Genomic DNA, 25,823 nt, shown 5'->3' with positions numbered 1-25,823 from the left:
GAGAAGAAACTGCTGTGCAGCTCCTGCCTGTCTATAATGCATACACTCTAAAATATATCCATAAACGTCAAGGATGATTTAATAGGCTATAAAATCTTACACTATGATGCCACTGGAACTATTGAAAATAAAAGCAGATAAACCTCAATTCTATGCAACAAGCTGTACTCACTCTGATTTTTTTCATTTGCCAAGGTTTCATACTGCAGTTTGTTGAGCACACACTACTCTCACTCGACCTTCAGTTTCCTTTTCCTTTTCTGCTTTTCCTGTTTACTTTTCCTTCTCCTTTATTTCCTTCTTCTTTTTTTTGCTTCTCCGTCTCCTCTGCTGCATTTTCACATCATCCTACTGGTCATACAGCTGCATGGCATTGTCACTGTAAGCCACTGCCCCAGGGGGTACAGAATTGTGCAGAGTGGTGCTGCTTCCACAGGGCTGGAACTGCGATGTTACTTTATTTTTTCAGCAATGCTGGACAATCATAAGCAGATTGACTGCTGTTGCCCATATAATGTTATCCCTCACATTAGATTATGAGCATTAAATCTACTAGACAATGTTAATCTGGCAGGAAAACAATTTGTGTCACTCTCTTATTGCTAATAAGATATAGAGTTACAATGACATGGATGGCAGAGTGTGCGCACCACAACTCAGAATGGGCATGACAGCTGTAATCCTGTCACTCTGTGGAGAAAATGATGCAGAAAAAGGGAGGGGAGAAGGGAAGCAGCCTGTTAAAATATTACTAGCAGAGAGGATTAGGCTTTGAGAAAAGTTTGCTTCACTCTGCAGCTGAAGTAAGTGAACAGGAGAAGGATAAACCAGCCATGGTATCTGTAAAATGTAAAGCACTTTGGGGTGATCTGACAGAAATTTCAAACTCTGTCCCTTCAGCTTCTATTTCTTGTTTACTTTTGTTTGGAATGTTTTGCAGTAACAGCGAATAGCTTGATGGCTTTCCTACTTTTACCTTCAGTTTCATCATATGTTTTCCTGTTCCTTAATTCTCCTGGTCTGAATCATGTAATTACATATGAAATGGGCAGACGAACATGTAGGGAGGATGGGAGGGAAGAAAGAACTAAGTAAAAGAACTAAGTAAAGAAGGAGAGAGGGAGAAAGGGAAAGGGAGTGAAAGATAGATGGAGAAACAAACTATAATGAAAGAGAAAAAAGTGTTGTAGCATTCAAAATTTGGAGGATATGTTTGCAAACAGGTACTATAAAAAACAAAATCCAGAGGCAAAATCAGAATACGCAGATACATTAAAATTTAACTTTTTTTCCTTCAAAATCCTGTGATGTTGGGGTGAGAGACAAGGAACTAATTGTAAATAACTAATCATTTCAAATTCCTGAGGTTAGCAATATTGACAGATGTTACATGGCTCTGGACAATTTAAGAACAAAGCAGGTACAGCTCATATCTGAAATTGGTAGCTGGAGATGGAGTGTACTGCAGAATTATGTTCCAAATACCCTATTTTTTGTATACCTTCGTGCTTCGCCTCATTCACCAGCAATTTTGTGTCTCCTGTGGATCTCTGCCTGCTCGAGAAATGAGCCCGCACATGTGGAAATCTCTGCTGGCACTGAAGGCTTTGGACACAGTTTTGGTTAAGCACATACTTGACGTGTAGTCCTTCCCTTGCCCCTGCCCATCTTTGGGTGATGTCAGGAAGTTCCCCACATATCTTCAGAGATTTAAATTCCATTTAAACAACTACACCTACTAAAGTAGGTCAAATGGAGAGGTTTCACCTACCCCATTTCCTCTGCAGCTCCCTACTACTGATTCCACCTCCCCCCCCCCTTCAAGTCTTTCACTGATTCCTCTCATCCATTTCCCCTTATTGTCCTGACATCACAGTGGCAGCCAGGCTCAGGAGCCACTGCCCCTCCTGCAGCTCCCAGCCAGGACACGGTTCTCCTGGGTCCATGCACTTTAACCCTATCTGATAGGGTTAGCTATTGCTGGGTTGGTGTCAATGGAGTTCGCAGGAGTTTTGTGATGTGTTTTGTGTTGAGGCAGCATCCAAGTATGCTTCAGCAATAGCAATGTCAGTATGTGTTGAAGCTGTGACTTGTGCAATAATGCCCCTTTTCCAAATGTAATCATAAACCTGCCGCTCAGAAGACACCGCACTCTTGTGAACAATGAAGATGAGTTAAATCAGTACAGTCCTCAGTAACTTTTCCCCTTCTACCTACCAGAATATTTTCTTTCACAGCAGTAGAAAGCTGTTTCCCTTACTGGTGGAAGCAGTATGCTGCATGATTCAAAATAATCCGGTTTGTGACAACGTGTGATGATGACACAGCATAAAGAATGGGTGCCCAACTTTTTGGTGCGCCTGGGCCACTGCATGAAGAGGAATTGTCCAGGGTCATAACTATAAAGGTTGCCATGAAAGTAATGCCTCCTATTTTTTTCCATGGAAGCTACAACTGATGGAAAGAGCACAGTCATGCTATTTAATAGATCAAATTCTCAGCCACAAAGCACTCTTTTCTAGTGATGAACAAGAAAAAATTAGCTGATGTAATTGCCAAGCCACTCAATGATATTTGAAAATCATAGTAATCAGGGGAAGTCCCTTGTTACTGGAAAAAGGCAGCATCACACCCATTTTTAAAGAGGGTAAAAAATGTCAGTTTCACCTCTGTGCCAGAAAAGATCATGCAGCAGATCCTCCTGGAAGCTACGCTAAGGTACATGGAAGACAGAGAGGGGATATGGGAAAACCAGTGTGGCTTCACCAAGGGTAATCCTGCTTGACCAACCTAGTGGCCTTTTATGACAGTATAACTACATCAATGGAAAAGGGATGAGTCACTGATGCATCAGTGCATGTTAGGAAATGACCTGCTGGAGAGGAGCTCTGCAGAGAAGGACCTGGGGGTCCTGGTGGAATACAGGTTGACCATGATCCAGCAGTGTGCCCTTGTGTCCAAGAAGGCCAATGGTATCCGAGAATGCATTAAAAAGAATGTGGCCAGCAGGTCAAGGGAGGTGATCTTGCCTCTCTACTCTGTCCTAGCAACACCACATTTAGACTACTGTGTCTGGTTCTGGGCTCCTCAGTTCAAACAAGACAGGGATTTTCTTGAAGGTGTCCAGTGGAGGGCCACAGAGATGATAAAGGGTCTCTGTTCTGCCTGGGGAAAAGAAGACTGAGAGAAGATCAGATAAATATTTATAAATATCTTGAGAGGGTGGTGAGAGGCAAATGGATGAGGCCAGGCTTTTCTTGGTGATACGTAGCGATAGGACAAGGCCTAAAACTTGAATATAGGAAGTTCTGTACTAACATGTGGAAGAAATTCTTTATGGTAAGGGTGACAGAGCACTGGAACAGGTTGCCCAGAGAGGTTGTGGAGTCTCATTCTATGGAGATATTTAAAACCCTACCAGTGTGACCTATTTTAGGTTATCTGCTTTAGCAGAGGGATTAGACTCTATGATCTCTTGAGGTGCCTTCCAACCTCTGGGCATCCCCCAGGGGTCAGTGCTAGGAGTGATGCTCTTTAATATCTTCATCAATTATAATGACAGTGATATCAAGTGCACCCTCAGCAAGTCTGCAAATGACACCAACCTGTGGGGGTGCAGTTGTCTCACCAGAGGGACAAGATGCCATCCAGAGAGATCCAGACAGTCTTGAGCAGTGGGCCCCGGGAACCTCATGGGGTTCAACAAATCCAAGTGCAAGGTCTTGCACCTGGGTCATGGCAGCCCCTGCTATCAATACAAGCTAGGGAATGAAAGGACTGAGCACAGCCCTGACAAAAAGGACCTGGTGGTACTAGTGGATGGCAAGCTAGACATGAGTCAGCAATGTGCCCTTGCAGCTCAGAAAGCCAGTTGTATTCTGGGCTGCATATAAAAAAGAGTAGCCAGCAGGTTGAGGGAGGTGATCCTGCCCCTCTACTCTGCGCAGATGAGGCCTTACCTGGAGTACTGTGTCCAGATGTGGAGTCCCCAGTACAGGAGAGACACAGACCTGTTTGTGTCCAGAGGAGGGCCACAAAAATGATCCAAGGGATGGAACACCTCTCCTACGAGGACAGGCTGAGAGAGATGGGGGTGTTCAGCATGGAGAAAACTGCAAGGTGACCAGTTAGCAGCCTTTAAATATCTAAATGGGAGCTACAGGAAAGAAGGAGACAATCTCTTTAACAGGGTCTGTGCTGATAGATCAAAGGAAAATGGCTTCTAGTTTAAAGAGGGTAGATTTAGGTTAGATATATGGAAAACGTCTTTTACAGTGAGGGTGGTGAGGCACTGGAACAGGTTGCTCAGAGATGTGGTGGATGCCCCATCCCTACAGACTTCCAAGGCGAAGCTGGATCAGGCCCTGGGCAACCTGAACTAGCTGTGGTGTTCCAGTTCATTGCAGAGGAGTTGGACAAGGTGATCTTTTAAGGTCCCTTCCAACCCGAAGGATTTGATGATTCTATGATTCTATACTGTGCTTGGAACAATTTGCACCAGCAGAGGTGACCCACTGTCACTGCTGCTGAAATGCATCACTCACCATCTCACTGTGCTCACATCCACCATTTGGCCTTCATAAATGTACAGCAAGCATTGATGAATGTCAGTGGGTGCAATATTTTCCATATGAAGGAATTTGATAACACACCTTTGCTTCATACACATTTCCATGTCAGATGTCATTTTGTCAGACTGCTCCTCTGCTGCCATCTGTCACATGGCAACAAAGTGTAATAAAATATTGGTGGGAAGGTTCAAGCTCTACTGCCATCTCACCAACATCTATCTCTGATGTCATGAGAAGGCATCACTTTCAGAGCAGCTCATAAAAATCATAACATAGTTAATGTATACAGGCAAGAAAATTTATTTATTTTTATTAAAACATAAACAAGAGCAAAAAAATCATAAAAATAGTGAGCTATTTGACCTTGTTTTTGTGAAACACATCAGGCTGGTTTGATGGCAGTTGTTGCAGTTCTTTGAGGTCTCAAGGTGTTCATCAAAGATTATTTTATGAAATTTTATTCTTCTTGTGCTTCATCCTTGAAAACAGTTGTTCTCAAATGTGTGTACTGCCAAACACGATGACATGAGTAAGGTGTGACTGTGAAACATGGAATATTTCCCTCTAGTAAGACAGGGATTAGAAAAGTCTGGTAAAGAGACACGATCCAATTTTTGATTGCAACTCTATAAACTCCATTTGAAAATTTGCATGAAATCAGAAATAAACAAAACCAAAACAAAACAACAATTTCTTTTGTCAATCTTGAAACCTATTCTCAAATTCCTTAATCAAAATGGAAAGCATGGCCACATATTTTTTGCCGTTCTCAAGACCGTGTTTAGTCAAGGTATCAAAATCCAAAAACTTATTTGCTGTAACTTGAGTTAGCACTGCACTGTGCCCTCCCCATGCCCTGGTTTCAGCCCAGATAGGGTTAATAGCGCACAGATGTTCAGTTGGTGCTGAGTGACAGCGCGTGCCAAGGGCTGGGCCAGGCTGCTCAGCTGGGCAGAGCCACCGCCATGATGGTGCAGGGCAAAGGGCAGGCCCCATGGTGAGTTGGGCTGGGCCACACGCAGCCTGCATGCCCTGGGTTGGCTTACAGCATCAAACACTTTCAGTGTTGTTTTTTCACATATATATTGGCTGCTTGATGAATAGATGTCATACCAAGACTTTCGCATTTCCATTTTGACAGTTGTCAGTTTCCACAATGGGAAAGGGAAGGCTATATGAGAACCTCTAATGAACACAGCATTTCTCACTTTAATTCCTCAGACTGAACATATTTCTATGAAAATTATATATTTGAGGGCTGCTCCAAAAGTACTGCCTCCTCACTTGTTATGTTGGTCCATGACATCAGAGGTGGATGTTGATGAGATAGCAGTAGAAGTTTAACCCTCCTGACAATATTCCATTATATTTTGTTGGTGTGTGACAGATGGCAGCAGAAGGGCAGTTTGAGAGAATAGCATCTGACATGAAAGCGTGTATGAAGCAAAGGTATACCATTTTATTCCTCCAAACAGAAAAAATAACATCCATTTATCTTCATCAATGCTTGCTGAGCATTTATGGAGACCAAACAGTGGATGCGAGCACAGTAAGGGGGTGGGTGATGCATTTCAGCAGTGATGACAGTCATGTGAAACAACAAGCCATATTCTGGACATCCATGCACAGCTACATGTCACACTGCAAAATGAATAACATTTTGATAAGCTCATTCACATGAATCAGCTGATGATGACACCATTGAAAAATGGTGTTCTGTAGCTGAGAACTAGTTCTACCAAATAGTGTTATTGTATCTTTTGCAGTTTCCATGGAGATAAATAGGTGGCATTAATTCAAAGTGTCCTATGTATATAAGTATTTATGTATTCCTGAAAAGCCAAGGATAAGAGACTTCTACTAAAGGAAACATTAGCCAGAGTGAATCTTGGGGAAAGGATTTGCCTGGGAATATGAACTGAAAGCAAATCTTACTGCAAATGCTGAAAAGTGATATGACTGATATGTCATTAAAACATACTTTAGTTTCAGAAATCAGTTTGGTAAGGACACAAGAATCTTAGTGCTAAATGTGAAATGGGAATCCCTACCAGTGCACATCTGTGTACCAACTTTCATGGATTTCTTTTTTTTTTCCTCAGAATAAAAAACTCTGTTGCATTCTATCACTGATGTTTGTCTCAATTACTTTCACATTCTTGGAATATACTACCATCTCCAACTGTGTTTTTTTCCTTAAGAACTTGATGTTGTGCCTGAATCTCTAAGAACAATCTCTTGAGAGATTGAGATTACACAGTAATATCAGTAGACTAAGGGTCAAGATCTTCAGAGGTAAGGGACAGAAGGAGACCTGAACGTGGATGAGGACTCCTGTGCCTTAGCAAAGTGTGTACTGGAGGAACAGCACATTTTCTGTCCAAGAAATTTAAAGGAAAAAAAACCCATCAAGTGACTATTTGTATCTGCTCAAACTTTGAAAGGTGAAAATGAAATGAGTATTAGACAAGGAAGAAAGAAGCAAGAACTAAATAAGTGAATCAGTTACATTTTGCTGGACAAAGATAAAAGCAAAGATAAGATATCAGCAGAGAAACATTAGAATGAGTTTATGGTAACTATGGGCACTTGGAACTAGTGACTGCCTTTGTAGATATAAAGAGAAAAAAGTATGAACATGGGCAAACTTCTTAATAAAGTGAGGTGAAATTGGTGATTGTTGCATATGTCTGAGCTACTGCTGAACACTGCTGAAACTGGAAGAGCAGTACAAAAGAGACAAATGAAAATCCTCGATGTAGCTTCCCAAATGTCTGAACTCCTTCGATAAACAGGTTCCATCCTTCAGGGAAATCTGAGAAAGTGTGGGCTGAAAGAGAATCGGTGACAGAGAATAGGTGGCAGCTGGTATGCAGATACATCGCTGCTCACTGAAAATTAAAAGCCTCCTTTTGACAGAATCACAGTCATAGGGGTCAGAAAGGACCTCTGGAAATCATCTAGTCCAATGCTCCTGTTAAAGCTAGCTCACTAGAGCAAGTTACAGAGGAAAGCATCCAGGCAGTAGACCCACATTTTCCCTAGTCTTCCTTTTACTGCTGACATACTTAAATAAGCCTTTCTTTTTGTCCTTGATTTCCCTCACCAGATGTAATACCAAGTGGGCTTTAACCTCCATGTTGCATTCCTCTATGCCATGACAACATTCCTACACTCCTTCCAAGTGGCTGGACCCCCTTTTCACACTCTGTAGGCTAAGACTATCTTTTCCACTGGAATGTTTCCATGAGCTCCTTGCTCATCTATATGTGCCCTTGCCACCTTTGCTTGATTTCTAGTTCTTAGGGATGCATCAGTCTTGAACTTGGAAGAAGTGGTGCTTGAATGCCAACCAGTGTTCCAATGCTCTAACCCTCTAAGTAGGTCCTTGAAGAGGTCAAAGTTGGCTCTCCTCAAGTCCGGGACTGCAATCCTATTATTGCAATCCTACTTATTGCCTCATTTCTTCCACATAAGATCCTGAACTCCATTATCTCAAGGTCAGTGCATCCAAGGCTGCTCCCAACCTTCACATTCCCAGTCGGTCCTTGTTTGTTAGAACAACATTCAGTAGCACACCTCTCCTCATTGGCTCTGCCACCATCTGCATCAGAAAGTTATCTCCACACACAGTGTGGAAACCTCCTGAATGTGCGCCTTGGCAGCATTGCTTTTCCAGCAAATATCAGGGTGATTCAAGTCACCCATGAGAACCACTAACTGTGATCATGAGACTACTCTCAGATGTCCATAGAAAGCCTCATCAACTTCCTCCCCTTGATCAGGTGGTCTGAAGTAAACACCCACAGCAATGTTACACATATTAATCCTCACACATAAGCTTTCTAGTGGTCCATCATTCATCTCCTGGCAGGGCTGAATAACTTCCAGCTGTTCTCTCAAAGAGCAACTCCACCATCTCATCTTACTGATCTGTCTTTCTTAAAAAGTATATAGTCATCTATGACAGCATTCCAGTCATGCAAGCTGTCCTACAGAATATCTGTGATCACAGTGAGATCACGGTCCTTCAGCTGCATACAGCTCTCTAATTTTTCCTGCTTATTTGCCATGCTGTGCACATTGGTACACAGTCACTTTAGAGAAGAAAAGGGAGCTGAGGATGTAGGTTTCCCTAGAGGAATGTAGGAACATTCCCCATAGCTATATACACTGTTGAAGTGACTGTTCTTCTGGCTCATGTCATGAGAGACAGCTAAGGAACATTCATCACAGTTCTGACTGGCTTGGCTGATTCTCCAGTTGTCAGCATGACACTAGAATTGCATTTTTGATTCCACTCCCAAAGTCTTTCAGTTTAAAGTTCACTTCACTATGTTAGCCAATCTGCTGCCAAAGGTTGCCCTGCCTCTTCTAGGCAGGTGGATCCCATCCTTCCCTAACAGGTTATAATCTTCATAGAAGTCCTACTGTCATAAGAAATAAAACCTTTGTACCAGCACCAGCCATATGTCCAGCTGATATGCAATATAAGCCTTTTTTTGGCTGGCCTCTTTCCTCCAACCTGTAAAACTGAAGAGAAGATAACTTGGGCATTAGTGTTCTTCACTTGTGCTTGCAGGGTTTTATAGTCTTCTTTGATTCCACCTGTGTTCCGGCTTTCATTGTCATTCACACCTACATGAAAGAGCAGTAGTGGATAGTAGTTCCATGCTCTTGACAAGCTATGGCACTCTTGGCAACATCCCAGATCTTGGCTCCTGAGAATCAGGAGACCTCTTGAAACTGCCATGTCAGGCCAACAGAGGGGAGTGCCTTTTAACAGGGAGTCACCCACTACGAGCAGGGGCTTGCCCTGTTTTCAGGGACAAACTCCAGGCCAGAAAGTATGAGCACTCAATGCCAGATTTTCTGGCTACTACAAGAAAAAAGATCATTCTTCAGTTGCAGCTTTCTCTTCCTGTTCATGCCTTACAACACCACATCAGTCTCCCTTCCCCATGAGAGCCCTAATAAAGGCAGAAACTTGCTGTCACTTTACAGGCCAGAATACAGTTACCTTTTGCCTGAATTAGTATTGCTACCATCTATTTAAGCAAAATGTTGACTTCTGGCAAGGGTATCTATGAAACAGTGGCTCCATGAGATCATAAATCTTGCTTTGCACTAAAGGATCCTCTCTGGAGATAAGCTGAGCAGTAGACTCTTGGTGAAAGAAACTAGCTGGGAGCCCAGTCAAGGTTTAACATGAGCTAATGCACTTCCACTCTGCTCTGGGCAGTCTCCACACAGAACAGATCTAAAGGGGAGCTGACAGCTGGAGCAGCTTTCTCCTCATATTTCCAGAGCAACTGTATGCAGCCACAGACCATCCTGCTCACCAGGAGACGTGGTAGTATTTCCTGTCTCCTGTACAGAACAGCAGCCAGGACCAGGTAGTCTGAGGTCTCAGGAGATGGCAACTAATGACGTGAACCAAAATGGACCAACATTTGTATACATGCCAGAGAACCTGGGAAGAATGGTTGTATGCGTGTCAAAACTATGGGCAGAAAAAAATTAGAACCAGGACACAGAGCTTCACCATAACTGTCACGGAGAATATCACATTGCAATTATGTTGCAAGAGGAAACATTGAGGACTAAGAGGGTCAGTAACACTAACTCCTGGTGGTGGCAGATAAATTTTGAGGGAGCTGGTGAGGCAACCTGCAGAAACTAAACCATTATGGAGGATTGGCTACATTCACAAAGGATTATGAAAGTTACTTATTTCTAAAAGTTGCTGGGGAGATGGGTAAGAATTAAAGACCAATGACAGTGACAAAGTGACTGCAGGGACTGATAAACAAGAGGAGATAAAAAGAACAAATGGCAATGACTAGGAAAAGAAGCGATACCTGAGTGAAAAGCACAGAGAGCCACTGAAGAGGAAAACACACACACACGCACACACAAAAAAAAAAGTAAAATACATGGTTATAACCAGGAGTAATTGGGTGAAACTGGACAAATGAAGATATAGACCAAATTTTCCCAACCATGAGAGTTGTTAAACTGTGATACAGACTCCAAAAGGAAGAGGTGGAACCCCATTTCCTGAGTCACTTAAAACTAACGTGGATGGATCTATCAACCATGTGCTGTAAAAACTCTACCAGTCGGGACACGGAGTGGATGACCTAACAGGTCCACTCCATCTCTAAATTCTACATTCAACATAAGGAAACACAACACTCCCTTGCCATAAAGTATAGAAAAATGACTCAGCACCTGGGGAAAGCCAACAGTAATCATGCAGGAAGACAGAGAAAATGTAACACAATGATGAAGCAGAGAGAATAGTAACAGACAAAGCAGCACCATAAAAGCAATCAAGATGCAATTCCTCTTCTCCAGCAGCACAGTCCCATAGAGTGGAGAGGGGCAGATAAGATTCCTCTGTTATCAAGTTGGCCCTATATAAAAAAAAAAGTCATCAGTTTCTAAGCTGAGAGTGAATACTATTTTCCCTTCCTCCTTCTTCAGTTTCCTGGACTGCTTAAAACAAAGCTGTAACAAGCTGCAAGAGAGGACAGAGAGTCAGTTGGTTTGCAAAATGGCCTGTGGCAGCCTGTCCTAGGATGTATACTAGCAGATCCTAGCAGTTTCCTAGCCTGGATGAGCAAGTGCCTTTCTCACCCGCATCGTGCGATGAAGGCTGGGACTGAGAGCAGGAGATATCCATGAGAATAGCAGGAAAGAGGGGGAATGACCCCACATATGGCCCCCCACACACTGTAGGTAATGTAAAATGTCTGCTTTAAGTGTAATGAAAAATCAGTGGTCAGTAATTTCAAGACTCCAAAAGACATGATCTTGGCTCCCACCTGCCATGGACATATCCTCCCTCTCGATACCACTCTGTAATGCACTGCATGGAGGCGAGAAAAGGAGCAGTTTTACTGTTCCCAAACCCAGCAGCGGCCTTGTTGCCTACCCTCTGAGAGTAGAAGCAAGCCTCCCATTCCAGAGCGACCCATCTCCAAAACAAGGAAACATAACCCACCCCAAGCTACTTTTCTGTGACGCTTGTCCACCCATAGCGCGTGCGCCGCCTCCGCCGTCTCCACTAGGGCCGCGCGGAGCCCCCGCTGCGCCCTGCCCGGACTTCCCGTGCCACTGCCAGCTCTGCGCTCTTAAAGGGGCCGCCCCGGCAGAGGAACAAAGGCCATTGTTGTGGTCGCCGCTCCGCTCGCCGCCTCCCTCAGCTCCTTCCAGCCGCTCGCTGGTTTCTCCGCCCACGCTGGCGCATCTCAACAGGCCCTCCCCGCGGCGGAGCTGCGCAGACCGCGGCACGCCGGGCCCGCCCTGACCCCTTCCTCTCAGCAAGCGCTCCCCCAAAGCCAAGGCGCACGCGGGCGGCGGCTGTTTCGCGCCGCGGCGGCACCTTTAAGGGGCGGGGCCGGCTGCCGGGAACTCACGTCACTTTCGGGCCCCCGAAACTCCGGCTCCATGGGCGGGGCAGGGCCGGCCGGGCCCGCGCCGCCTTTCGGTTTCTCTTCCAGGAAGGAAAACACTGCTGGGCAGCGGGGGCCGCGGCGGCAGTGCCCGCCCTCTCCCTCCCCCCGCCTCGAGCTCCTCCGCGTACACGCGCGAGGTCCCGCACACGCGCGCACGGGGCCACGCACGGCGGGGGACGGCAGCTTCCGAGCGCCCCCCAGAGCGCGGCGGCGGCGGGGAGGGGACCCCGGACAGCTCCGTGGGCCGCGGTGGCGGCCACAACTTCCTCCGGAGGGGCCGGCGGGAAGCGGGAGGTAGGAAGAGCCTCAGAAGTTCCCGGCCGCCCGCTGGGCTGCGCGGAGCTCCTCCTCAGAGATGTCTGAGCCAGCTGCCCAGTGCTGCATCAAGGTAACGAGTCGGCCCGCCGCCCCGCCCGCTGTCTCCGTGCCTCCGTGTCATGCAGCTTCTCTTAGCTTTTGTTTGCTGCGTTGAGTTGATTTCCGCTTCATATTGTCGCCTTGCATCTGTCTGTTCGTTTTATCCTGCGGGGGCCGTGTTCTCCCCCCCCCCATCTCCCCTCCCCCGGTGCGTCGGGTCGGGGCGCTCGCCGTCCCCTGCCGCAAAGTTGGGAGAAAGTTTCCTGCCGAGAGGGGATGCGCTCCTGGCGGGCGCGGCGCGGCAGGGCTTTCCCCTCTGATTATTTGCCTTTATTCTTTATTACACATCTCTTTTATTTACTTTTTATTTTTATTAGTTTCGTGCCCCTCCCGACGTCCTCTCACCCGGAGCCCTCCCTCCCTCCCCCCCTCGCCCCGTGCCGCTCGCCCCGGCCCCCTACGCTCGGCACCGCGCTTTTTGCCCCTTGGCTCCTTCGGGGCGAGGAGCTTTTCGGGCTCTGTGGTGTGGCGGCGGTGTGAAGCTCCCTGCTCTGTTTTGTCGCTGGGTTGGGTGCACTTGGTTCCCACACCTTAGGGTCCGGCCGGGCTTCCCGCAGCACGGGCGGAAGCGTCGGGTCACAGCGCGAACGCAGGCAGACGCGTACCGCTGCCCAAAGAGAACTGCTGCGTGCAGAAACTGAAATACGGCTGTGCTTTGTCAGTAACTTCCATGGGAATGTCGGCTGCGATCTCTGGACGAGTGTCACAGAAAAGTAGCTTGGGGTGGGTTATGTTTCCTTGTTTTGGAGATGGGTCGCTCTGGAATGGGAGGCTTGCTTCTACTCTCAGAGGGTAGGCAACAAGGCCGCTGCTGGGTTTGGGAACAGTAAAACTGCTCCTTTTCTCGCCTCCATGCAGTGCATTACAGAGTGGTATCGAGAGGGAGGATATGTCCATGGCAGGTGGGAGCCAAGATCATGTCTTTTGGAGTCTTGAAATTACTGACCACTGATTTTTCATTACCCTTAACTAGGCAGGTTCATATGGAACGTGAAATGCCTATTCTGAGTGACCTGTTCCAAGCATTGCAGTCTGAACCTATTTTTACTGCTCAGTGTGTTTAGTTCATGCACAGGTTCTCGCAGCACTCTTTGGCTAGGCAGAAGCTGCTGTCCGGGCACAATGCTTCAGGCATTGTCCTGAGTTCTGGTGAGTATGGGGTCATTGAAATGCAAGAAGCAGTTAGAAGGGATGCAGAGGCTTTTTTGGCTTATCTCCTGGTGTTGGTTTTAATAGTTTCAAATACAGGAAATCTTTCAGACAGAAAAGTGAATTTCAACTGATAACATTTATTCACCAAACCACTCTGGATAAGTTTCCCTTTGGTTTTCCTTAGCACCATTGGCTTTTTGGATGCTTGTTTCAGGTAGATGGACAGAAAGCCAATTGTGGTGGGCACACAGATTTCAGGGGAGCTGTTTAGCAGTAGTGACTGTATGAGCATGCAGCATGTAGCTTGGGGCGCAGGATCAAGCTCCATGCCTAACAGTGTGGACTGTGTTGCTCTGAGTACTAGTTTTCCTCTGAGGTGTTGCATTAGGAGCTTGTGAACTGGCAGAGGTGGTACTAGTGAATGTTTTTTCTTCCTTTATTCCCTGCCCCAACAGGGGGCCAGGCTGTGTCCTGTAAATTCCCCAGCAGCTGGGTGATGAGCCATGGAAAGCTCTGACAGAGGGAGTGAAGGCTCAGGCTCGGCTTGTTCTTGGGGTTCTCTTTGCACAGTCTCTCTATCTCCATTATCCAAGAAGCACTCTTAATAAGTTCTAGGAAAGTTGTAAGCAGGTGAAATTTTGGTGCATATTTAACTACTTGAAATCAATGTAAACTTGCAGTAGTATCTTGACTCATGCCAAGTACTTATAAAGTACGTATGCCTGATTGTATATTGCTGTGTATCTGCTTTATGGCAGGCATGTGTATATGTATTTCTTTCTCCAAGAGAGGAAAAGTACAGCACTCAGCCTCTGGTCCCACTGGTGCTCAAGTGTCCATATGCAAGGCTGGTGGTGAGCAGATGCAGGAGCTCCCATATATTGTTGTGAATACTATCAGAACATTTTCCCCATCTTACAGGGAACTCTTACACCCTTGCATCTCCTATGAGAACTGAAACACAGGGTGCATGTAAAGGTCTGGGCAAAGTCTTACGCCAGGGCAAAGGCTTGTGGTGAGCTGGGGCTTAAGTTTGGTGTCTGGAGCCTGGTTGTGATTTTTGTAATTAGTTAAGGACCAATTGGTAACGCGCTGTGTTTAAAACCTACCTGGAGCTTACTGAGGGCTAGCTGTGACCCTTGTGGAGTCCCTGTGGGATCTGACACAACCCCTTGGCTTTAGGATTCATCTTGCTGGTGCTCCTTTCAGACTCAAGGGTGTACTGAGTAATTGTTTGAAAAAAGGAAAGGGAAAAATAAAAGGACTGCTCATGTAAGCTGAACAGCAAAGAATCAACCCAGCGTTAGAGCTTTCAACCTTAATTGTCTTTCCCAGATTGATTCAGTTTTGAGTAGTACTTTTATGTTTCCTAATTCTTCATTAATGCTATGATGTTTTTGCAACTGATTTTCTCCCACTGAAAGCTTTCCATACTGAAGAGGGACTGTTGAGCATCACGCAGGCAGAATCCTGTTACCCTCAGCCAAGGCTGTTAATGCTGTCTGTTAGCAGGGGCACACTTGTTAGTGTTTGTTAGCGAACTTGTCTACCAGGAGGTTGATCCTTCTTGTGTTAGCGTCAGTGACAGAACTCCCGTTAAGTTCAGAGTGTGTAGGTTTGAATGGGAGAAAGCCAGAGTTTAAAAGTACATACGTATTTAACATCTGATTAATCACTTAACTCCTTGTCACCAGCTACATTTAATCCCTTTGAAGCCAGATTTTACTAACACTGTCCCAATTAAACACTGGTCGTTACTATTCACCATGTCATTATAGGAGAAGTCAGTTTCCTGGGAGGCAACCCATTAAAACAGCAGCCCCAGTCTGAAACGCCCCAATTAAACAGATGATCCTTTAATGATAATTTACATGTATTTTGTACCTTGCATCTTAAATTGCTTTTTGGAGGGAGGCGGCTCAGCAACACTGTGCTGATAGAAGTGGTGATAAGCAGAAGGTAAAATCTTGTACAGTTACACCTGCCTTTTAGAAAGTTGTCTGGGTTCTTGAGTGCTTCCGTATGACAGCTTGCATTATGAAGTCTTCTGACAAAGAGTTTCCTTATAGTCTGTTTACTGTGTGAGAAAGGAGAGCTGGGGCAACCTGTAGTTTTGGCCAGCAGTTTAGTTCTGAGCTGCAGTCCAAAAATCAGCTGTTTGCATTTTTTTGCATGCGTTTGTTTTGGAGTATTTGTGATTCAGTGCCATAAGCTGGGCTTCCCCAGAGCAACAGCAAATCATAAGCAAGTGCTTCTGAAAATGTTCGCTTTGGCCTTTGCTTACTCCATCTGTGAAACAGGCATAAAATAATAATGAACCTACCTCTGCAGGGTAGTAGTGAGGCTAAGTATTTGTAATGCTACGTGGAAACAAACGATGTTTATTGCAGAAATGAGTGTCAGAGTGAATGGTCTGATTTGTTACTGGCTTTTTAGGTCATGCGGTGTTTGAGGTTGCGGTAGTGGTTGTTCTTTTTTGACTACCAACACTTTGGTGGGGGACTTGTAACTTCCCCAGGGGTTGGTACTGGTGCCTGTTCTCTTCAGAATTGTTCTCTTCAGAATCTTTATTGATGACGTGGATGAGGGCATTGAGTGCCTCCTCAGTAAGTTTGCAAATGACACCAAGTTGGCCGGGGGTGTCAATCTGCCTGAGGGTAGCAGTGTCCTACAGAGGGATCTGGACAGGTTGGATCGCTGGGCTGAAGCCAGTGGGATGAAGTTCAACAAGACCAAGTTCTGGGTCCTGCACTTTGGCCACAGCAGCCCCAGGCAATGCTACAGGCCTGGGGCAGAGTGCCTGGAAGATTGTGTGGAGGAAATGGATCTGGGAGTATTGGTTGATGCTCAGCTGAGTATGAGCCAGCAGCGTGCCTAGGTGGCCAAGAAGGCCAGTGGCATCCTGGCTTGTGTCAGAAATAGTCTTGATAGCAGAGAAGTAATTGTCCCTCTGTACTCAGCTCTGATGAGGCTGCACCTCAAGTACTGCGTTTAGTTTTGGGCCCCTTACTGCAAGAAGGACACGCCCTGGAGCGTGTCCAGGGAAGGGCAACTAAGCTGATGAGAGGTTTGGAGTGCAGGTGTTATAAGGAGCTGCTGAGGGTGCTGGGACTGTTCAGCTTGGAGGAGACTCAGGGGAGACCTTATTGCTCTCTATAACTACCTGAAGGGAGGTTGTGGTGAGATGAGGGTCAGCCTCTTCTCTTGTGTAACTAGTGATGAGACTAGAGGGAATGGCCTTAAATTGCACCAGAGGAGATTCAGGCTGGATGCTAGGAAATACTGCTTTTCTGTAAGAGTGGTCAGGCACTGGAATGGGCTGCCCAGGGAGGTGGTGGACTCACTGACCCTGGAGGTATTGAACATTGTCTTGAGGGTCATGTTTTGGTGAGAACTGTTGATGAGAGGTGGATGGTTGGACTGGATGATCTTGTAGGTCTTTTCCAACCTTGGTGATTCTATGATTCTAAGCAGTCAGAGAGAGCAAGAGCAAAGATGCTAGACAGGCTACTACAGCTTCTTGTGCTTTTGACAGCAGAGTTGAGGCAGTCAATTCTACTACTGGGTTGGGCCAAATTTAGCCAATATTGGGTCTGGTGTTGCCAAGTTGTCTTTAGGCGGTGTTTCATTGGAGACCAGAAGACAGCTATTTGCCTCATGTACTAGTAGCATGTGGAACTCGAAACTAGATGATAGTTGTCTTTATTTTTTTTTCCTGGCAAAAATGCCACTATTGGGTAGAAGATAAATGTAGAAAGTTTCAGCTGAAGTTAAATTTGTTTATGTAATGTTTGGAGCAGTGATACATAAAGCATTTTGAATGGAGTTAGGCCTTTCAGTGATAGATGATATTGCTTCTTAACTGTAATGGTACTGAGCTCTGAAATGAACTGGGCATAGCAATTAAGGAAAACTACAAATGATTCTTCATCTAAATGATTTTCCAAAGGTTATCCCTTGTTAAGCTGCATGTAGTTTACTTTGCTTCAAAATTGCCCTTGTATAGTTTGCAAATAGTATCAGCATTGAGACAGTCTGCAGAGCAACAAGGTGGGTAAGAAAGAGACAGACGATCACAGTGGTATTTATGTTGGTCGGTGTTCTATGGAATGTTTGCACATGGAAATAAATAGTATTGTAAATAATTTTTAAAATGTGTATAATGCCAAGAGTAACACTGGGTATGACTGAGAGTTAAATGGTAGAATAGCCCCACAAAAATACTTTGGATGTGACAACAAGATTTTGCATTTTAAGCCGTTAACAGCTGGATAATGTTAAATGCAGAGTTTAGATTTTTAATTCTGTGATGAAATAAATAGCTGTTATAGATGGGAACTAGAAGTGACTTCTTGTTGTGTGAATTGTTATTAGTTTTTTCCCAGCTAGCCCAAGTAGGGTCTGATCAAGCTTGGAAATTGTTTTTAAAATGCAGAGCTTAATCTGGAGGAAACTAACAAAGGAGCATCCTTAAAGCCGTTAGGATGTAGTAGAAAGTGAGGTTATTTGTAACGTATGTGTTCCAACCAAATATGGATGAAGTGATTTTTCCATTATGAATTCAGTGGGTTCCTCCAAAACATCTATTAATGGAAGCTAGGAATGTTTTCTGAATTGTATGGGAACCTGTGGAAATTCCAGAGCTTGGAGTTCTATCAGATAAGTGTTTAATAAGATGCCAGAGATAGTACTACTAGAATTCAGAGACAGATTTATCCAGTTAGGGTGAGGCATTCAGAATCCGCAAACCACATTTTCCTTTTGTTCTTCTCCTTCTTTTCCCCTTAAAAGGACTTGCTGTAAAATAAGCTTCCATTGTTAATGGTGCACTGTGAAACTCTGCTGATGTGCTTGAATGTTAAATGGAGTAAACTCAGTGTTACAGTGCTATCGGGGGGAGCTCCTTCCCACTTTCTAGGATCCGATGTCTTTGTTGGGATTGCTCCCAGTGACTGATGTGTCTTTTTTTCTGGCAGAGCAGAACTGCAGAACATTGCCATGGCACACAGCCCCTTGAATGGCAAGTTCTTTTCTTTGAGCCTGCCCTGTGTGTAAAAACACACACAAACTAGATCTTGAATCTGTCCAGAGCCTGACGTTACAGGCAGTAAGATTTGAGGAGCCAGAAGCTCTGGGTCAAGGCTCCTGCTTGTCAGTGGAAGCACTGGAAGAATCGTTTCCCTGCAGATGGGTTCTTGATGCCACATCAACAAGGAGTGACTGGGAGATTTCCAGTGAGCCCCACTGTGGTGCAGCTTGTAGACTACTGGGCCACTAGGATGATGCTGGTGAGCAGCTGTTAGCTGTGCCACTGCCTCTGCTGCAGTGGCTCTGATCTGGAGCCTCATCACAAGTCTAGAGGATCAGCTCTCTACAGTTAAAAGTGGACAACCTAGTCTGGGCACATGTTGTTACTGTGACTGTGGAGATGAGGAAATGAAGGGCTGAGATTTCTTTTACAGAGGGACAAGGATCCTGCTGTGCCCCAAGGTCACGAGAAGTTACAAGATCAGGGGTGCTGGCAGAGATAAAACGCTGTCCTCAGGTGGTGGTCTGTGTGATGTTGCACTGTCAAATGAGTTCAACAAATGGGCTCCCTGGAAGAGGATCTGGGGAACAGTGCAGGAGTAGTTTCCAGGGGAAGAAGGTTATAGGCTGTAAAATATTTCATGGTGTGTGGCCTGAGCTGTGTATTGTGTGTTGCCCTGTAAACACTGGACTCAGACGCAGTGGAGATACTGCTTTAGCCACCCCACATCAGCTGAGTCATCAGAACCGTTGGCTGACCGTATGCTGTCTTTTATTACCTCCCAGATGAGATAAAGCACAGCTTCTCTTAAACCTCAAAGCACTATGAGAGTGAATTAATAAGTATACACAGCCAACATGACCATGCTGATGGGCAGTAGCTGGCCTCTGCAAGCTCAGAGGATAGAATGAGGTATTTCCTGCTTTTCTTTTCCCCCTGGTAGTTTTGAGCACAGTGCTTTTATGGATCTTCTGCTTAACAAACAGTGAGGTCTCCTTGAGCTAGTTAGTCCTGTGCTACTGATCTTGGTCTGTCTGCTGATAGGCCTTGTACATGGGATCTGATTTTAGGAAACAGTTCTGTGGAGAAATGAAAAGGAAAATGAGCTCAAGTTTCAGGTAGAGGTCAAACAGGCAATTAAACCTGTAGCAGGAAAGGAACAGAGAGCAAAACAGAAGTGATCTGTATGTTGCATTTCAAATTCATGCTGTGTGTTGGTTCTGGTTATAGCGTATTTTACTGATTATTAAGAGGGCTTGTAGTGGCACTGGAAAATAAACAGAAATGTGTAGTGAAGTTGATGAAAAGCCTGGGGAACCTTCCATAGGAAGAGAAGCTAAATTGCCTGTGACTCTTCAAATGACTCAGTTTGGAAAAGGAGACTGCTGAGGGCGATATAATAGAGATCTATAAAATCACACAGTAGTAGTGTATGGGGAGCAATTACCTGATAGTACACAACTACACAGGCAATGAAATTACCAGTGAGCAAGTTTGAAGCAAGTTCTTCCATCTGTGTTAAATTATGGAACTCACCGCTGCAGGATGCTGCAGAGGCTGTAAATACAAATGTATTTTAAAAAGAGGGCAGAGGAATACATAGAAGATATTAATCCTGACAGCTTTTACTGTAAAAACTCTGTGATTACAATGGGAAAAGATCGCTTTTTCTGTTAGGACTTTCCTGAGATGGACTTCTTATCCTTTAGAGACAAGATCCCAGGCAAGACAGACATGCTGTACAGGCATGTAGATGCTCCAGTGTAAAATTCTGCAAACTGTAATGCTGGTCTCAAGTAGGTATTAGTCTTCTCCGAATTCTTTCTGAAGTCTCTGACTCAGCCCCTAGCAATCTTGATTTCAAGAGCTCTTGTTATTTCTGAAGAGAGCTGAGGAAGAATCTGTCTGTGACTCTGAGGTTCTTGTAAAGTCTGGATTGCTTGGAGTAAGAGATTGGTTTTGTTGCTTTAATTATTCAGGTTCAAATGAGAAAGGGGAAGACCTTCAGGGAATACACGGAAGGGGAATTACAGATCAGCATTCTGGTTTTGAGGGAGGGACATTGTTTATTTCTAGGAGCCAAATGTAGGTTGAACTGTGCTTTTCCAAAGGTCTCACAGTTCCCATTATCACCCCTGTGAAATGTGTTTCTGAAGAATTAACTCTTTTCTTCACATATGCAACAAATGGTGTCCTTGCTGGAGCCTGCTGGGAGGGGGAAAAGAGCTGCTACTTAGCTACCTGGCCCAATGCTGTGAGCAGTTCCTGAACCATACCATTTATGAAGAAGTGCTGTCCTTTGTACAGACCTTGCATCAGGATTGCACTGTGAATTTTTTAAAGCAGCAGGGAGAGGATAGGTTTACAAATCAGTTTTGATAATTTTGCATGTGTACTTTATTCTTTGTCTGAAAGAGAGACTGACTCACATTTGCGGAGAGCCATTAAAGCATTGATGTGCAGCTAAACGTGGCCTTTAGCCTAAATCTAGCTCTCCTTTCTGCTAATCTATACAGTGTCCATAAACATCTATGTAATTGCATAGCCTCATAGATTTAGTTATCTTTTTGTTAAATAATTTGATTTTGGAAAATAATGAATGACTGATTTTTATTTTGTAATGATAAACTGTATCTGGCTTTGCAATGAAAGGTAGTTACATGTACAACCCCCTTTAGTGTCCCCCAAACCCTGAGAATTAAAAGTGATCTTAAATTTGTGCTTGAAAAAGAAGAATCTGGTACATTTTGATATATTAATAAATATTTAATCAATTTAACATTTTCATTTCAAGCAAATGATTTATTTATTTATTTGTGATTGCTTCTTGTCCTGCCGATTTAGTGAGTTATTTAGTCCCTCATCCCTCATGTTTATTTTTTGACTGGAGGAAGAAAACAGCCTCCCATTTCTGCAGCTCCAGAGCATTTTCAAGCTTTGAAATGGGTACACTGGCTAAATAGAAAGAAGGAAATACTCTCTGTTGCCTAAAGCTGTCTTGATACTGTCTCAGGCTTAGGCTTAGGTGTATGGCAGTGGGTCCCACTAGTTCAAGTGGCATGGCTTTCATTCATGCTTTCGTGTAGTTTTGTACTGGTATTTACCTTTACATTTCTTTTTTTCTATTATAGCTATGACTGGGTTTTAGTACACTTGTTTAGTTTTGCATTTAAATGAGCCTCCTTAGATCATCCTTGGTTGTGATTTTTCATTTAATGCTTAGTGGTAAGACCCATCTTCATTAGCATCGTGGGACCAAAGCAGTAGAAAATCAGTTGACATTAGGGGTATTTCTCCAGTTGAGCATCAGTATCTGGCTTTGCAGGCAATAGGGGAAGACATAGACTTAAAGCAATCTTCAAGGTTCCAAATGAAACAAAAAGAAACCTACAAAAGTCTTTGAAAGAACAGAGTTGAACAGATTTTAACATTCATCCTCTAGTATAGGTGTATGTTTTCTAAGGTACTAGAAAGTCTCCGTTAGCTCAGTGTTCTAATGTGTTTGTTGCTGCAGCCAGTTCCCTTTGAGTAAGAGTGTGAGAAAGAGGTTGTGTTTTTGCAGTGGAAATTTCCAGTATTTCTATATGTAGCATAGGACAAGTTGCCCGACAGAGTAAAGTTGAGACTGGGGTGTTCCGACCTGGGTAAAATTGACACAGGCACTAGGTAAGGTAATTATGTAGGGTAGGGGAGAGTCTGGTACAGGACAGGACTAGTGCGTAATTTACTGAAAATGTTGTCCTCTTATTGTCATAAAAGGTACAGAACGTACCCAAAGACAATGGGTTGGTAACAGACATTGTATGGAAGTGTAACATAGCTATGAAGTGTAACATAGCAATAGTGTTGGAAGTTTGTGAGTCTGAGATACTCAACCAATATGAGTGCCAGGAGAGGCTTTACCTGTGTGGGACCCAGGGTATATAATGGATGGGTTTCGTTGATTAGGGGTGCAATTTCTCCCTTGTCAGTAGGGGGTATGTGCCTGTTATTGCAATAATGAATAAACCGCTCTTCACAGAGGTGTTTGCCTGATTAGTAATTTTTAAGCGTGTTTCTCACAAGAGGGACCTGTGATTGCCCTTCTTCATTAGTGTGGAGCTGAGGGTCTTCGTATAGTTCCTTAGCACTTAGAGCTGCAGTGAAATGACACCATGCTCTCCCTGCATGGTCACCTCAGGCTCTTTTTCCCGCTGTCTGCCTTAGACTTCCCACTCACTGTTTTCGTGCAACGTTATGCTGTTCTTAGTTTGGTCAGCTCCACTGCTACCAGTCTCCCTTTGTGCTAATGGGGTGAGTACCAGCTGAGTCCTACTGCTCCTTGCCTAAGAGGTGAAGGGTTGTATGGTGATGAAAGATATTAGCAAGTGTTTCAAGGCTGGAGCTTCTGTCCTGATTTCCATTAGATCTCCATGCTTACTGAGATCTCAGCTTACTCTGAGCCCATTCATAAGCTAGATACACAGAAATATACTCAGTGTTGGTGTAAACTTTGACATGGGACAGCCCTACACACTTGGATAGATAGGTAGCTGTTGGAACCAAACATGAATCTGGTATCCACACTTCTAGTAATCTGCTCTAAGCTATGAGACTAGCAATTTTCTGAAGTTAGTGGAGGAGAGAAAACAGGAGCCAGGGAAACAGGGTGGGATTGGGAGTGAGTGATTAAAGGAGTGGGAAGGAGTTTGCTGTGACAGCAACTCTAAGCAATTGGGGCCCATTGCGGACTCCTGTGAAAATCATGAACGTTCTCCTAAGAAGGTCTTAAGAGGCAGAGAGAAGCTGAATCAGGGATGGTTATTTTTCACTAGAGAAATCCTGTGAACTACAAGGATCAAATGGAAACATCCAGTGTTTTTAAACAGACGGAAGTATTTCTTTTACACCCCATACAATGAAGCTATCAAATTTACTGCCAGAAGTTATGGTGCAGGGCCAAAACGGAGATGCTTTTCAATAGATGGTTTGTATTAGATTGAATCTATGTGACCATGAATTGCAAAGATAAAGATGCAGTCTTCTTACTGGCTGTTACTGGAGATGTGGTGCTGGCCCTTGGTCTGACTAGACGTACCGTTTTTCTGTTATCATTTAGGCTTCTTGTGCTTCTGTGCTGCGGTCTCCACTGATACTTCTGACAGGTGGAAAAGTAGCAGTTGAGAAAACTGCTGACATGAATCAGGCCTTCTGCTCTGTTTCTTGCTATTGTTTTGATATTTCTTCAGCAGAGGCAGCCTGACCATCTGAAATTCATGATATGAGTGTTCATCAGATTATGAAGGACTTGTCAGTGGATGTTGTTCCAGAACACTCTTGGGGATTTTCCTGTCCTTGATTCTCCTTCTGAGCTGTGACGCCATTTATTGGCATATAGGACTTTGACCTGCTTTATTTCTCTAGATTCTTCCCAAGATTTGTCTGATAGAGGGTGGAAAAAGTAATTAGATTCTTAGATAATCCAAGTGCTACGTGCTGTGTCAGCTGCACTTCTTCTGATCATTGATAACAGACAAGCGAATGCAGTTCCTTGCAAGATGAGGATGTGTTTGTTTGGATGACAAACAGGCAGCTGCATGACTGTTGCTGATGAACAGGTGTTATACAATACAGGGACAGGTCCAGCGCTTCTATTAATTTATTCCATCAGCATGCCTGCAACCTGCTTTGGAGTGACTATTTGGTAGTTTGGTCTTTATGCTTTTCATTTCCTGATTCTTCTTTTCAGTTTCCTAACAGCTGAGAAAATTGGGGAGGAAGTGTTATTTACCAAGTGTCCAGACTTTGTCTTTCTGCACTAATGATTAAGAAATGAGTAAGCTGGCAGACAGGACCTTCTCGTGGGACCTTGTATATACAAAATGTTTTCCTTTGGTGCAAGTGAACTGTTTTTCAAACCATGCTTGTCCTGTGCTAATGCAGTTAGTGAGCAATTAAAACTACAATGGTGAGCTGGCTAAAATAAAAAAAATCCTTCAAATACCTGTGTCCTATACCAAGCCCTACATCTTGAGTGCTGTCTTCCAGCTGATATGTAAGCAAGCCAGCCTAACTTGCTGTCCTCTTCCATGGGCTCCTCCTTGGCCATACAGTCTAAATGTCTGAAAATGTTATATCTGCTACCAACATGTGTATAATTAAAAAAGGCCCTGTGTGTATTCTCAAAAGACACTGGTAGCAGAGGGAATTTTGTTTTCCCAGTGTTAAACACAAGGAAAGTAATTTTGTCATTTCATACAGAAATTGTGTGCCACATGGCAGACTCATGATGTATACTTTTCTAGTTCAGTGTGAGAGCACAGTAATTATGCAATCTCCAGCTCAAGGAATATTTTGTTTGCCCAAGTATTGTAGGTGATCTTTAATTTCTGACATCTGTTTGCACTGCACTCAACTTTTTGCCCTCTGAATTTCCCATTCAGACTTAGGCTTTGGGTATCAATCCTGTTAAGGCATCACAGAACTGGGTGCTGAAACACCGGCTGTGAACAAATGAGCAGTTAACTGTGCGCTCTGTGATGCAGCCCTATTTTTAGTCTGGGTGAAGCAGGGCTACATTTTCTTACGTCAGCCTTCTCCTTTGTTGCATTTCCAAATGTTTGTTCATGTACAGACTCCATTTTTTTTCTCAAATACCTCAAAAAAAAAATTTTTTTTTACCTCTTCTTTCACATTGCTGAAGCCCAGCTCTGAAAACAGTGGTGGCAAAAGGGGAAGAAAACAGCCTTTGGTAACTGCAAGGTCCTTTTGTTCTTCAGGTTACTTGAAACAGGAGTTAAATGATACACCTGGTTTTAAAAAGTTATATTCTCTATCTGATCTTTTCCTCTCAGTGGAAAAAAAAGCTAAGGTTTGATAACCTATATGCAAGTACAATGGTAAACTAGGAGTGGCGTAGACCATTAATGGAAAGTACCTTAACTTTGATTTCTTAACAGCTTGTAAGATGAAAGGGTAATCGTTGCTTAACTTCCCATTGCTGCTGGCTCGCATAGCATTTACCTCAAATGAAAGGGCAATGCTCAGATCCCAACGTGCAAAAGTAGCAGGCTGCTCGTGTGGCCAGGTCATTAACTTCCTTCTCTCCATTTCTTGTGCTCAGATCTCGCTGCCATCTATTGTTAATTCTGCTGGCTGTGGCTTGTTAAGAAGCCCTGGAAACCAACCATTTTTCCAGGCACAAGTCATTTT

General features: G+C 44.2%; 1 protein-coding gene across 2 annotated transcripts in view; it reads left to right on the top strand.

Annotated features, from left to right (window-relative positions):
* Nucleotides 1–12,231: 12,231 nt before the first annotated feature.
* Nucleotides 12,232–25,823, top strand: part of ETV6 (ETS variant transcription factor 6) — a 126,186-nt gene continuing 112,594 nt past the window's right edge. For both annotated transcript variants that reach the window (XM_065742349.1, XM_065742348.1), the window contains exon 1: nt 12,232–12,422. Coding sequence is in view for 1 of the 2 variants with exons in the window: in XM_065742348.1 (XP_065598420.1) it covers nt 12,390–12,422 (33 nt within the window). In the remaining variant the exon portion in view is untranslated. The remainder of the gene's footprint in view (nt 12,423–25,823) is intronic.

Source organism: Cyrtonyx montezumae, unplaced genomic scaffold (assembly GCF_038088225.1).
Source record: "Cyrtonyx montezumae isolate F1298 unplaced genomic scaffold, pur_monq_1.0 scaffold_3, whole genome shotgun sequence".
NCBI lineage: Eukaryota > Metazoa > Chordata > Aves > Galliformes > Odontophoridae > Cyrtonyx > Cyrtonyx montezumae.
This window is presented reverse-complemented; position numbering and strand designations above follow the sequence as displayed.